General features: G+C 46.3%; 1 protein-coding gene across 1 annotated transcript in view; it reads right to left on the reverse strand.

Moving 5' to 3' along the window:
- Positions 1–15,789, reverse strand: part of CLSTN2 (calsyntenin 2) — a 377,967-nt gene that overhangs the window by 3,022 nt on the left and 359,156 nt on the right. The window contains exons 12-16 of the mRNA XM_008711208.1: positions 14,812–15,029; positions 3,132–3,302; positions 2,525–2,670; positions 2,292–2,415; positions 1,398–1,582 (exon numbers count right to left, since the gene is read on the reverse strand). Of these exons, the coding sequence (XP_008709430.1) occupies positions 1,398–1,582; positions 2,292–2,415; positions 2,525–2,670; positions 3,132–3,302; positions 14,812–15,029 (844 nt within the window). The remainder of the gene's footprint in view (positions 1–1,397; positions 1,583–2,291; positions 2,416–2,524; positions 2,671–3,131; positions 3,303–14,811; positions 15,030–15,789) is intronic.

Raw genomic sequence — 15,789 nt, forward strand, 5'->3', positions numbered from 1 at the left:
CTCCTCAGAAATATTCCTTCGGGAAGGAAAGTTCATGGTCCTCCTTTTCCATGCCTCCCCTCACTGGCTGAGACTCTTGTCCTCAAACTCAACCCCACTGTTTTCTAGCTCCATTCCTGCCCCTCCCCCGACCCCACTCACACCAGCTTTTTGGTGATTCTAGCAAAATCTTAGTTCTGGATTTATGTTTTGAGTTGATGAAACAGCCATAAACGATGTATGCCCTTGCATGCTTGCATCTCCTCCTTGGAGGGGCTGTTTTTCTACCTTGCCTGTGCCCCCCCCATCCTAACCCATTCTTCAAGGCCTCCCTAAGGCTAACCACCTCCAAGAAATCTTTCCTGAACACTCCAGCCTTGATGGCTCTCCCTCCTCATGCTTCACGGACCATTGGCATCAGCAGGTTAGCACTCGGTAAGAACACTCGCGCCCAGTACTCAGATTGCTCCAGGCATAGGGGGTCGTTTCCCGCAGCCCAGCTCTCCGAGGGTGGAAAGGCTGGTGTCCCCACCGTGCATGCTCAGCGAGAACCAGAGCTACCTCGGCACGCTGGCTGTGATACCAGAGCAGGAGGCCAACTCACGGGGACCTTGGGGACCACACTGGGAGAATCTTCATTCCTTAGTGACTCCTCTTGATCTTCCTCTGTTTCTCTACTCCTGCCTCTACCACCGCCAAGGACCCTTGGGCAACCCAAAGGGCACTCTGATATTCGTATGTCCAGAGCTGGGGCCTTAGACCCTCATGGGTGGATGCTGGAGGTTGCTGGCTAACTGAAATGATACGATTTTAGGATCCAGCCACCTTGAGTTGACTATTGGCACTGCCATTACCAGCTTCGTCAGTTTGAGCACTTTGACTTTCTTCTCTGAGCTGGTTCCCACCTTGAGAAGTGAGGATGAGAACCTCTACTTCACAGGGGGTTGGGAAGATAAAATGGGGTGGTGTATACAGAGCGCCTGGGCAGTGTCCGGCATGATGGGGGCTCAGTGAATGGCAGGTATTGCTGTTGTGTTTTTGTTTTAAGCTATTAAGTGAGCTCTGCAGGCAGCAGGGAGCAGAGCCATCTAATTTACACTGCTAATCAAAGATTCAATCCTGAGTCTTAGCTCTGAGTTCAATACTATGGGGGAGGCAAGGGATAGACACCACATGGCTGCTTGTCTTAAGAAGTGTCTGGTGGGTTGTAGGGTGAGAGCAATTCACATATTTTTAATCCGTGAATGCAGCTGGGGGGAAAGTATGGTCCATGCAGGTTGAGGGGGCCGAAGGTGCTCAGAGAAGGCAAGGGTCAGTGGGGCGGGGTTAGTTGAGGCAGGGCTTCTAGCACAGGGCAGATGGAGCCGGGGGAGGGGAAGCCTCCTGCCCCAAGATCCCAGCCCCTGCATGAGGATCACCTCCATGGGGTTGACGGTGATAGTGAGCGCAGAGTCGTCCCAATCCATCTCAGCCTCCTTGGCAGCCTCCGTCTCCTGGGTGAAGTGCTGGTGGGCGATCCGGACCCGGTACACGCCCATGGCCACGACGAACACCAGCATGCACACGGAGATGATGACGACCACGGTGGCGATGCTGGGGACCACTGGAACCAGGAAGGAATCCATACAACGTCGTGAATGGAAGGACCAGCTCAGTGTGGGGATGGAGTGTGAATGTAACAGCGTGTAGGCTAAAACCCGCCCTACCACTTCTCAGCTGTAGAACTCGGGGCCAGCACCTCACCCTGTCCGGGCTTCGTTTTCTTCATCTCTGTAATGGGTTTAATAATTCTTATTGCATGGCATACTTGTGAGGAATAAATCAAATAATTGGTGTATGTTCTCTTCTATCTCTTGCTTTTCCCCTCAAAGTCTAGGGCAGCTTCCACTGAGAGCCAGGCACGGTGGAATTTAGGGACAGAACAATGCCCACCAGACAGTAACGCAAATGGCAAGACGAACTGAAGTAAGCGTGGGAGACTGCGATGTGGTGTGCACGTGTGTGAGAGAACGCATAGGAAGGGGCGCAGGGAAAGCTTCACACAGGATGTGGCTCTGAGTGAGGCCTCAAAGGACTTGGAAGATTTTACCCTAACACTCCATACTAACCTCTGCTACGGTATACTGTGACTTCGTCCCTGACTAGCCCCTGAGGCTGGGAGCACCTCAGAGGCGGGGTCCGCAGCTTTCCCATTCCTGGGTCCCTCCTGCAGTTCTGGGCGCCTGTGGCTGCTGCACCGTACCTGTTAGTGGATGGTCTTGAATCACGGGGACCGCCTGATTTCCTGAGGTCCTTCCTCCCGGGCCACCTACCTGAACCGCGCTGGATGCTACTCTGGGACTCAGGGTGGTGGACAGACTGCAGGAAGGGAGGCTGCACAATGAGGTGGTTGACATGCTCCTTGTCTGAGACTCTGGCCTCATGGAGGACGCTGACCTAGGAAGAGCAGGGAGAGGTGCTGCTGACTGGGAGTGGCAGGTGGACCCAAACGAGTGAGGAACAGGTGGGTAACTGCGATTCCCTAACGACGGCACGACCCACTCACTTCCAGGTTGAACTCATTGCTGGTATAACGTCCGTTGAGTTCTGAGCACTTGATTCGGAACCGCCGGGCCTCGAGGGAGCCCGGACGCCAGTGGCGGTAGCGCATGTGACGCAGCACCTGCTCGTAGCGGCTCATGGAGCCCACACCTGTGCCAAGAGAGCACGCCTGTCAGAAGAAGGTAGAAGACGGGGTGTGGAATGTGGCTGCTGGGACCTGCGGTTCTCCTGAGTCTGGCCAGGGTAAGAGCTTGACATGTTTAGGGCAGACAACGCATGGATACAGGAGTTCTAAGGAGCCAACTGAACTGACCCATAGGATTTCCGGATACATTAGGCTCTGACCAGAATGGCCTCAGCCTGTCAAATGCTGCTATGATATTTGCTGAGGTCAAACGTTAGAAAGCATGCACCTACTTTCTACAGAAGAGATCCTCAAGCTGCTGGAGCAGCTCACTGAAGGAGGGGCTAGAAGTCCATGCTCTGAGGTCAAGGGTCCCTACCTGACGCCTCCTCCACAGGTGACAGCACCATGACACTCAGGACTCCAGCATGAGGTACTCTGAGAGGAGAGTACCTTAACCAGGTTAAGGGGCTGAGTGTGGTCTTACCGTAGATAGAGTAGCCTGCTGTGGAATTGGTGGCATCCAGGTGTCGCTGATGGAGCTCACTGTGGTTGAGCTCCAAGCACTCCTGTCTTGGGTCCAGGTCCCCTCCGAGCACCAAAATATCACAGAAGTCTAAGTTATGAAGCATTTCTTCTAAGACTGCTGATTTGGGGGCTGAGGGAAGATAGATATAGGGGAAACACAGGCATGAGGACAACTCAGCAGGCTGGCATGTCATCTTCCACCCCAGGGTCAGAATGGGTCAGGAGAAGAGGCTGTACCATCCCAACCACCACTTCCATGGCTCAGACGAGTGCCATGGATTTGTGTGAAGCGCGTGAATGTAATAGTCAAAAGATGTGAGTTTGAATACCAGCTGAGACACTTAACAGTGTTAGAGAAACTACCTACCTCTCGATTTCCTCATGTAAAGAGGACGAGGGTCTTAAGAGGATTGAAGACAGTGTCTGCACCTAGTAGGTGCTCAATAAGCAACAGTTCTCCTTTGGGGCCAGAGACGAATGCCCTTCTACCATGCTCTGACCACCATGTGGTCATGGTGTATTGTCACCCCCGGCAGACCCTGAGTTTTTCAAGGGCAGAAGCACTTTTAATTAAAAAAAATTTTTTTATGACCAACTCCTCAGTATCTAACCCAGGGGCTCATATGGAGCATATTGCTACATATCGCTCAAATAGAGAAGCATCGTTACTATAATTAAATGATTAAACTGGTTGGTTGGCAATCTTTTGGTCAGCCTAGCAATCCTGGCCTGATTTTATGACCCCAAATTTCCCAAAGGGACATCTGAGTATTTGAACGCTGGACACGTTGGCAGTCCTGACTTAAAAGGGATTGGGACTTCTGGGGAAGATGGCAGAGTAGGAGGGCCCTAAGTTTACCTCATCCCACCGATACACCTAGATAACACCACATCGGGATAAATCTGAAAACCACCTGAAGACTGGCAGAACAAACTCCACAGCTAAATGTAGGGAAGAGGCCGCATGAAAGAGGGTAGGAAGGCCAGAGACACAGTCAGGAGCCAAATGGGTCTGCGGGAAGGAGGGATGCCACAGACGTAGAAAGGGGAAAAACACAGACCTTCATACCAGACACCCCAGGCCCAGGGAAGACGAACCCCCATAATATTTGGCTTTGAAAGCCAGCCGGTTATAATTTCATGATTTGTTACAAGCAGTAGGGCTTAACACCTGGAACATTAAAAATCAGTGGGCTTGGCTCGGGGAGAGGAAACTCAGGCCCTGGCCTTACAGAGATAGCACAACAGCTTGTGGAGACAAAGCATAGAAGCAGCAGTTGAAAAATGCCTCGGGTATATGGGAGGGAGGTTTACTAATCTCAGAACATGTGCTGAAGGGACAGATCATTGGAGACTCTTCCAGGAACAAAGGAGCATGTGGGTACCATTTCCCTCCCCTGATCTCCAGCCTAGACACAGACACCCGCGGGAACCAGCACCGTGCCAACATATGCTAACTTGTGATCAGGTTCTCCTGCAGACATGCCCCCTCCGGCCAGGCCTCCACTCCAGGTTCCCTCCCACAGCACACCTGCACAAACCTTCCTCAAACCAAGTGCCCTGCACCAAGTTCTCCTGCTGATCAGCCCCCTCCTATGACCTTGGCCAGAGCCCATCCAAAGTGGTGCCACAAGCCTTGTGCTGTGCGAGCTGCCCTGAGAGGGACCAGCACCAGTGCAAAGTGATGCCTGTCCTGGGGAGAGGGGAAGACAACCACGCATACCAAACCATAGCCCCAGCAGTAGGCTGGGGGCAGACATCGGTCTGACTCCAGGCCCCACCTGACAACAAAAGCTTCTTAAGGAACAACGCAGGGCGAGTACAGTTTGATGTTACTGCATCTCTGGCAAATGCCTGATCTGACTCATCTCAAGTCCAAGGCAGGACCAGACTGGCTAATACCCCAGGGACCAACCCCTGCTCACAAAAGGCAAAGAAAGCCATCGCAGACCCCTGGGCCGAAGGCAAAAACCGCTCATCCACAGCAGGTCACACACAACACGCACACATGGGAGATACTCCTGCAGTGCCAGATCCTGGTGAACAGGGGACACTGCAGGGCACTACAGGGCATCGTCATTAGGTCACTACTTTCAAGAGCAAGAGACCTTCCTGACTTTCCCAACACACAGAAACAGCGGGTCAGACAAAATGAGGGGAGAGAGGAATATGTCCCAAATAAAAGAACAGAACAAAATCACAGCAAGAGACCTAAACAAAAATGAAAAGTAATATCCCTGATAGAGAATTTAAAGTCATGGTCATAAAGATACTCCGTGGACTGGTGAAAAGAGTGGAGGACCTCAGTGAGACCTTCAGCAAAGAGACAGAAACCAACCAACCAATCAGAAATGAATAACTCAATAAATGAAATTTAAAAATACACTAGAGGGAATACATAGGCTAGAGAAAGCAGAACGGATCAGCGACCTGGAGGACAAAGTAATGGAAAGCAATCAACCTGAACAGAGGGGGAGAAAAAAAAAATGAAAAGAGACTTAGGGAACTCGGTGTCACCATCAGATATAACAACATTTGCATTATAGGGAGCCAGAAAGAGGAGGGAAAAAGGGGGCAGAAAATTTACTTGAAGAAATTATAGATGAAAACTCCCTAACTCTGGGGAGAAAACAGAAATCCAGACCTAGGAGGTACAGAGGGACCCCAACAAGATCAACCCAAGGAGGTGCCCACCAAGACACATAATAATTGAAAAGGCAAAGAAGAGTGATAGAATTTTATTTAAGATTTTATTTATTTGAGAGAGAGTGACTGAGCCCATAAGCAGGGAGAGTGACAGGTAGAGGGAGAAGCAGGCTTCCCGCTGATCAGGAAGCCCGAAGTGGGGCTCCATCCCAGGACCGTGGGATCATGACCTGAGCTGAAGACAGACATTTAACAAAATGAGCCACCCAGGCTTTTTTAGAGAGCACGTGAGCAGCAGGGGAAGGACAGCGGGGGAGAGAATCTTAAGCAGGTTCCATGCTCAATGCAGAGCCTAATATGGGCTTGATTTCACTACCCTGAGATCAGGACCTGAGCTGAAATCAGGAGTCAGACGCTTAACTGACTGAGCCACCCAGGCACCACAAAGAGATAATGTTAAAAACAGCAAAAGAAAAGAAAACAGTTACGTATAAGGAAAACCCATAAGGCTATCAGCTAATTTTTTAGTAGAAAGGTTGTAGGTCTTACCTTGGAATTAACTTAACCAGAGACGTAAAGGACCTATATTCTAGAAACTATAAATCACTCTTAAAAGACATTGAGGAAGACATAAAAAGATGGAAAGATATTCCATGCTCATGAATCGGAAGAATTAACATAGTTAAAATGTCCATGCTACCCAGAGCAATCTACACTTTCAATGCTATCCCGATCAAAATACCGAGGACATTTTTCAAAGAACTGGAACAAATAGTCCTTGAATTTGTATGGAAACAGAAAAGGCCCCGAATCTCCAAGGAACTGTTGAAAAGGAAAAACAAAGCTGGGGGCATCACAATGCTGGATTTTGAGCTGTACTACAAAGCTGTGATCACAAAGACAGCATGGTACTGGCACAAAAACAGACACATAGACCAATGGAACAGAATAGAGAGCCCAGAAATGGACCCTCGGCTCTTTGGGCAACTAATCTTTGATAAAGCAGGAAAAAACATCCGGTGGGAAAAAGACAGTCTCTTCAATAAATGGTGCTGGGAAAATTGGACAGCTACATGCAAAAGAATGAAACTTGACCACTATCTCACACCATACACAAAAATAAACTCCAAATGGATGAAAGACCTCGATGTGAGACAGGATTCCATCAAAATTCTACAGGAGAACATAGGCAGCAACCTCTACGACATTGGCCAAAGCAACCTTTTTCATGACACATCCCCAAAGGCAAGAGAAACAAAAGATAAAATGAATTTATGGGACTTCATCAAGATTAAAAGTTTCTGCACAGCCAAGGAAACAGTCAGAAAAACTAAGAGGCAGCCCACGGAATGGGAGAAGATATTTGCAAATGACACTACAGATAAAGGACTGGTATCCAAGATCTACAAAGAACTTCTCAAACTCAATACACGAGAAACAAATAAACAAATCAAAAAATGGGCAGAAGATATGAACAGACACTTTTCCAATGAAGACATACAAATGGCTAACAGACACATGAAAAAATGTTCAAAATCATTAGCCATCAAGGAAATTCAAATCAAAACCACACTGAGATACCACCTTACGCCAGTTAGAATGGCAAAAATAGACAAGGCAAGAAACAACAATTGTTGGAGAGGATGTGGAGAAAGGGGATCCCTCCTACATTGTTGGTGGAAATGTGAGAATGGACAGCCACCTGGAAAACAGTGTGGCGGTTCCTTAAAAGTTAAAAATTGGCTACCCTATGACCCAGCCATTGCACTACTGGGTGTTTACCCCAAAGAACAGACGTAGTGAGGAGAAGGGCCATATGCACCCCAATGTTCATAGCAGCAATGTCCACAATAGCTAAATCGTGGGAAGGAGCGAGGATGCCCTTCAACAGATGACTGGATTAAGAGCTGTGGTCCATATATACAATGGAATATTACTCAGCTATCAGAAAGAACGACTTCTTAACATTTGCTGCAACATGGACGGCACTGGAGGAGATAATGCTAAGTGAAATAAGTCAAGCAGAGAAAGACAACTATCATATGATTTCTCTCATCTATGGAACATAAGAACTAGGAAGATCAGTAGGGGAAGAAAGGGATAAAGAAAGGGGGGGTAATCAGAAGGGGGAATGAAGCATGAGAGACTATGGACTCTGGAAAACAAACTGAGGGCTTCAGAGGGGAGGGGGTTGGGGGAATGGGATAGGCTGGTGATGGGTAGTAAGGAGGGCACGTATTGCATGGTGCACTGGGTGTTATACACAACTAATGAATCATCGAGCCTTACATCGGAAACCGGGGATGTACTGTATGGTGACTAACATAATATAATAAAAAATCATTAAAAAAAAAGAAAAAAAAAGAATATAGGATTTATAATAAAATATGCAGTCATCTTGATCATTTACATTCTAATGTGATTTAGGTATCCTATTCAAATTTAAAAATCTGCATTTATTTCAGCAGATCTCATATAATTGACATAAAAAAGCATGTGTTGTCACTTCTTTTAATATTTGAATTATTTGGATTACAACAATTTTTAAAACTAGATTTCTCACTTTTTTATAAAGATCTACTGTTTGGATAAAACAATATTAATGTTTTTGCACATAAAGTGAATTCTTAATACCAACCAGTGCATATATTTTAATCTCCTTTTAGGACTTATTGACTTTTTAATCTTCCTTTTAAATGATGGAAGACCTCAGATAAAAATTAGGTCCCTTCATATGTGTACAGCATTGACACTAATCACCATTTATGACAGAAATTTAGGGCTTGACCCTGTGCACCTGGGACAGTTTTGATTACTTTATTGTCATGTTTCTCCTGAGGCAGAGTATTCAGGTGAAGCCATTTTGGGATTTGGTGAGGCTGCTGATGACAGAGGAGCAATTATCCCCTACATCAGAGAGAAAAAACTGAGAAGAGGAACGAGGTTCATATCATTGTATCCAGAAAGAGTGTCATTTGTATCCAGGAATATGTTTGAAATTTTATGATGCAATTTTAAAAATACAAAGAAATATGATAGAAAATTACTATGTAGATTTACTGTATGTTATGTTTGTAATTTTCAGGTGCACATTTTCCCACCTTTCAACATCTCTGAAACTAGGAGGTATCTAACAGTCTAACAATTGTAATTGGATTGGCAGCATTTTTTTTTTCTTAGTAGTGAATAAAATAATGATACATTAAAAAAAAATAAAGAAGAGTTAATACCTATTCTTCTCAAACTATTCCAAAAAAAAATATATTGAAGAAGGAAGCATCCAAATTCATTCTATGAGGTCGGCATCACCTTGACAACAAAACCAGATAAAGACACTATCAAAACAACAACAACAACTATAGGCCAATATCCTTGAGGAGCATAGATGCAAAACTCCTCCACAAAATATTAACAAACCGAATCCAACAATACATTTAAGAAATCAGTCACCATGGCCAAGTGGATTTATTCCTGGGATGCAAGCGTGGTTCAATACTCGCGAATTAATCAATGTGACACATCCCATCAACAAGAGAAAAGGAGGAAAACCACATGATCATTTCAACAGATGCAGAAAAAACATTTGACAAAGTACAACATTCATGATAAAAACCCTCAAGAAAGTAGGGTTAGAGGGAACATACCTCAACATAATAAAGGCCATATAGGAAAAACGCACAGATATATCATACTCATTGGTGAAAAACTGAGAGCTTTTCCCTAGGATTGGGAACAAGACAAGACTATCCATTCTTACCACTTTTATTCAACATAGTACTGGAAGTCCTAGCCACAGCAATTAGTCAACAAAAAGAAATAAAAGTCATCCAAGTTGGTAAGGAAGAAGTAAAACTTGACTATTTGCAGATGACATGATACTATGTCTAAAAATCCTATGGACCCCACCAAAAAACTACTAGAACTGATAGATGAATTCAGTATGGTTGCAGGATACAAAATCAATATACAGAAATCTGTTGCATTTCTATACATTAATAACAAAACAGCAAAAAAAAAAGAAAAAGAAATTAAGAAAACAGTCTCATTTGGGATGCCTCGGTGGCTTAGTTGGTTAAGCATCTGCCTTCAGCTCAGGTCATGATCCCAGGGTCCTGAGATTGAGCCCTGCATCAGGCTCCCCGCTCAGTGGGGCATCTGCTTATCCCTCTCCCCGTGCCCCTCTCCCCCTACCACCCATGTATGCTCTTTCTTTCTCCCTCTCTCTTTCTCGTTTGCACTCTCAAATAAATAAAATCTTTAAAAAAAGAAAACAATCCTATTTACAATTGCATCAAAAACAATAAAATACCTAGGAATAAACTTAACCAAGGAGGCAAAAGACCTGTACTCTTGTGAACTATAAAACATTGATAAAAGAAACTGAAGATGACACAAAGGGGAAGACATTCCATGCTCATGGATTAGAAGAACAAATATTGTTAAAATGTCCATACTACCCAAAGCAATCTACAGATTTAATGCAGTCCCTATCAAAACACTGACAGCATTTTCCACAGAACTGTAACCGCAATCCTAAAATTTGTATGGAATCAAAGAAGACGCCGAATAGCCAAAGCAATCTGGAAAAAGGAGAATAAAACTGGAGGCATCAGGGGCGCCTGGGTGGCACAGTCGTTAAGCGTCTGCCTTCAGCTCAGGGTGTGATCCCGGCATTCTGGGATCGAGCCCCACATCAGGCTCCTCCGCTGTGAGCCTGCTTCTTCCTCTCCCACTCCCCCTGCTTGTGTTCCCTCTCTCGCTGGCTGTCTCTCTCTGTCAAATAAATAAATAAAATCTTAAAAAAAAAAAAAAACAAAAACTGGAGGCATCACAATCCCAGATTTCAAGATACTCTACAGAGCTGTGGCAATCAAAACGGTATGGTACTGGCACAAAAACAGACACATAGATCAATAGAACAGAGAGCCCAGAAATGAATCAATGCTTATAAGTCAGTTAATCTACAACAAAGGAGACAAGACTGTACAATGGGAAAACGACAGTCTCTTCAACAAATGTTGGGAAAACTGGTTGGCTGCATGTAAAAGAATGACACTGGGCTGCCTGCTTACACCACACACAAAAATAAACTCAACATGGATTAAAGACCTAACTGAGAGACCAGAAACCATAAAAATCCCAGAAGACAGCACATGCAGAAATTTCTCTGACATCAGCCATAGCAACATTTTTCTAGATGTGTCTCCTGACGCGAGGGAAGCAAAAGCAAAAATAAATCATTGGGATGACATCAAAATAAAAAGCTTTTGCACAGCTAAGGAGGCAACAATCAACTAAAAATAACCTACTGAGAGAAGATATTTGTATATGACATACTGATTAAAGATTAGTATCCAAAATACATAAAGAACTTATACAACTAAATACCCCCAAAACAAATAATACAATTAAAAAAGGTCAGAGGGCATGAACAGGTATTTTTCAAAGAAGGCATACAGATGGCTGACAGACACATGAAAAGATGCTATCACTCATCATCGGGGACATGGAAATCAAAACCACAATGAGACATCACCTTACACCTGTCAGAATAGCTAAAATAAAAAAACCACAAGAAACAACAAGTGATGAGAATGTGGAGAAGAAGGAACTGTTGGTGGGAAAGCAAACTGCTACAGCCTCTCTGGAAAACAGTATAGAGTCTCCTCAAAAAATTAAAAACAGAATTACCATATGATCCAGTAATTAATTCCCCTACTGGATATTTACCCAAAGAATGCATAAACACTAATTTGCAAAGACCTATGCACTCCTACTTTTATAGCAGCCCAATAACCCCCCGTTATTATTTACAACAGTCAAATTATGGAAGCAGTCCAAGTGTCCATTGATAGATGAATGGACAAAGAAGAGGTGGGGTGGGGTGAGGTGGGGTGTGTGTGTGTGTGTGTGTATACATACATACACAGTGGAATATTATTCAGCCATAAAAAAGAATGAAGTCATTTGCAACAACATGGATGGATCCTGAAATGCAGTAAGAGAAAGACAAATACCATATGATTTCACTTATATGTGGAACTTAAGAAACAAATGAACAAAGAAGAGAGACAAACCAAAAAAACAGAGCCTTAACTCTAGAGAACAAACCGATGGGTATCAGCGGGGAGCTGGGTGGGGATGTGAAATGGGTGATGGGGATTAAGGAGCGCGTGTGTAGTGATGAGCACTGGATGCTGTACAGAATCGCTGAATCATGATATTGCGCATCTGAAACTAACATAACACTGCATGGTAACTATACTAGATTTTAAAACATAAAAGTGATCGGTATTCATGGAGTGCTTGCTATGGGCCAGGCGCTGTGCAAACAATCCTAACAGAGAGCTGTTAAGTGGGGTGCTATTAGTATGTAGCCCCATTTCACCAATGGTGAAGTGGAAGGTCCAGGCGGTAGGCTAGATTGCCCAGGCTTACACAGATATTAGGGAAGAGCTGGGACAGAAGCCGTGACTTTCTGATTCCACAGTTTATAAATTCAGAACGGCTAGTAGTCTTCAAATGCTTTTGATCTTGCAGGCTTTTTGGGAAAAAGTTCTGAACTGAGATCATTTAAATATGTATAGTTATTTATTTATAAAGTGGGCTAATATATTTTGTATACTATAAAACATTTATGAAAATAGAAATTAAAAAGGATTTACTAAAGAGGAATTATTTTTAAATAATTATTTTCTGTTTTAATTTTTTCGTGATACCAAAAATATTTTTGTTCTCACCAGATATACATTATTATAAATAATTTCACATGCTTAATTTTTAGATGCTTGTCAATCTCAATGGCTTCATGTTTCACCAGCAAAATCTAAAATCACATTAATATACCCTGAAGGCCTATCATTAGCAATAGCGTATGTGTATCTGTATTTCAAATGGCCTTTGCGTGTTTCTGGAGTTTTCTGCCTGCTTCTTAGCAAGCCGGTTTGGGTCATCCTTACTCCTACCTCCCCACGTGGCCGGCTGATTGGTCACACTAGGCAGGGGGCATGGTATAATTGTTGAGCATTTTCTCTTTGTTCTTCTGTGGATACATTATAGGTTCTATCTTCCATCTGTACTTCTCTTGATTCCCACTGTGCCGAAGGGACTGTGCCGGGCTCGGGCATTTAGAGGCGAATCGGCTATGGTTGAGCCCTCATGGAGCCCCTGGTCTGGCTTAATTAACCAATAATTGCCACTGAGGGCTAGCAAACGTGGGGGGCTGCAGGGACGCATCAGTCATGGGGGGCTTACAGAGCAGGAGAGCTAGCCCAGTCGAGGGGGGCAGGGTGCTTGTGGGGGAGATGTTTGTCAGCAGTAACAGGGATGGGGAGGGTCAGGGACCAGCCAGGCAGAGGGTAGGGCACGAGCAAAGGTGAGAACACGGACGTGTGAGGCAGAGGGGTGTACACGCCTGTCTTTGGTTCCGAAACAGCACAAAGTGGAGGAGGTCCGTGGGGGCAGAAGATGCTCCTGGGGCGGGTCACGGAGGCCTGCTGGCAAATGCCATAAACCTGCTTACTTAAGGCGTCCATAATAATGATTATTCTAACAACAATAAGAGTAAGACTTTAAAAGTGCCGATAACAGCTCTCAGACATGTGGCTACGTGCTCTGCCCACACCTCTCATAACAGAAGGTGAGTTAGAGCCCCAGGAAGTTGCCCTTCCTTGGCATTGCCTGTCAGCCAGTGGCAGGCCCAGCACGTCCGCGCTCTCAGTTACAGCCCGCAACCACGGTGGTCAGAGGCCCTTCCTTTTCCCATCTGACTGTAGCTCCCAGTGAGGGGCAGGGAAAGCTCAGAGGCCCTCATGCACCTGGGAGTGTCACTGGGCAACGGCCCTGTCCTGGCAGGGCCATCTGGAAGACGCCTCTATTGTCACGAGCTGAGAAGGGCTGCACTGGAGGCACCCCATTCGCTAGGGACCAGCGTGGTTAGGGAGTGAGTCATTAGGCCTGTTAGAGGAGCGGCCCTCGGGGACTCAGGCCCGCTGGGGCGGGCACAGCATTAGCAGCTGCTTTTGGAGGCAGGGAGGGAGAGCTGGAAGTCCGCTCCCGGCGGAGGCCACAGAGGACTGTTAAACGGGCATTTCCCTTGTAGATCTGGCCCCTGCGTTTCCCTTCCTTCTTTACCCTTCCTTCCTGTCACCCGCACTCCCGCCAGCTGAGTGCACCGTAGCTTTCCGCGCGCAACAGTTTCTCCCGGCAGATCATTCCAACTACTCCACCCCCCCCGCCGGTAGCGCCCCCATAACGGCCGTGCCAGAGAGCTTCCTGAGAGCCCAGACCCATGCTGCTGGATCAGACCCCACTCACTGGGGGTCTGTTAAGGTGCAGCTAGATTTTTTTTTGCCTCTTTAGCTTTTCTTCTGATTATCAACATAATACATGCTCAGTACTGAACAATTTGCATTTGCAGCCAAGCGAAGGGGAGCAGAGATAAACTGCCTCTTGGGTGTCTCAGAGAATGACACTCTTGCGTCAGGTGTGTTTTCTTGGCGTTTTTTTTTTTTTTTTAAGATTTTATTTATTTATTTGACAGAGAGAGAGACAGCCAGCGAGAGAGGGAACACAAGCAGGGGGAGTGGGAGAGGAAGAAGCAGGCTCATAGCAGAGGAGCCTGATGTGGGGCTCAATCCCGGAACGCCGGGATCACGCCCTGAGCCGAAGGCAGACGCTTAACCGCTGTGCCACCCAGGCGCCCCTCTTGGCGTTTTTCTGTGTGTGTTGTAGGTACTCTGTAATTTGCATCTTGCTTTCTTTCATTTACCATTTGGCATAAATGCCCTCCCTCCAACATCCTATCACATACAGGGGTGGGCCAATTATTTACCAAATGGTTCATTTCCCTGTTATCTGTGTTGTTCGCAGGTTTGTTGCTTTGCGATCAGAAATTCCCTACCGTGGTGAACAGTGCTTTTGTTCTGAAGTGGGACTTGGCGTGGCGGTGAGAACCGAAGGCTCGCGCCCCACAACCCAGTATGCATCTGTACCTGTGGTCCTCAGGTCACCCGGGGGCTCGGCTCTGGCGAAGGTGCTCACGATCTTGAGGTCGGGGAAGAGGGTCACCCCTCGGGCACTTTCAAACTGGGCTGCGGGTCTCCAGAGGCGGTCCGTGCCCCGGAGGCTGATCTGGGGCTCGATGGCCTGCAGCACCATCACATAGGCGTCCACGTCGGGCACGCTGATGCACACATCTTCTCCGAAGCACCTGGGAAAACAGCTGTGGTCACGGCCCGGAGGAGCGAGCCATGAACGCATCTACCACGTGGCCGGGGACAAGGAGACACACCCCACCTCTAGCCCTTGCTGAGGTCTCCGGAATGCCTCGGAGTCTCGGAGTCTCGGAGGATGTCAACAGACATTCAGATCGAAAGCCACATGATAGTCAAAACTAATGGCAATCTAGGGACTTAAGAAGATTGGCTTCTGGGAGAAATGGGAATCTTCTGTGCCAGCAACAAGTAACTGTTAAAGCTTTCATTATCCTCTAGCAAAGTAATCAGTGGTAACGTTAATTAGCCACTGCTCGCTATGTGCGCTAGGATTTGGTGAGCAAATTGCAGTTTAATGGGTTGGGTACAGGCATCTTGCTGAGACCCCAGGGCTGAACTGTCCTGCACTTGTGTATGTTGTCTCTCTACGAGGAGCTCCCAACAGGGCCCCTGTTGCAAGGGTGCTACTGAGCACGCTTTCTCCTGATACACTGCCACAGAAATACCTGGAAGGCAGAATGCTGTGACCGCACGAGCAAGGCCTGGGAAGTTAGACAAGGTCCATGGCCTGGCTCTGCCACAACGGGGCTGGGTGACCCTGGGCAAGGTGTGACTCCCGGGAGCCTCAGTTTCTCCATCTACATAGTGGGGATGACAATAATTAATTACCTCATAGTAGCAAGGATTAAGTGTGATAATGTATGGAAAAGAAGCCAACCCCAGAGTCTGCATTATGGTTGGAGTTCAGTAAATGTT

Source organism: Ursus maritimus, unplaced genomic scaffold (genome assembly GCF_017311325.1).
Source record: "Ursus maritimus isolate PB19 unplaced genomic scaffold, ASM1731132v1 scaffold_20, whole genome shotgun sequence".
NCBI classification, from domain to species: Eukaryota; Metazoa; Chordata; class Mammalia; order Carnivora; family Ursidae; genus Ursus; species Ursus maritimus.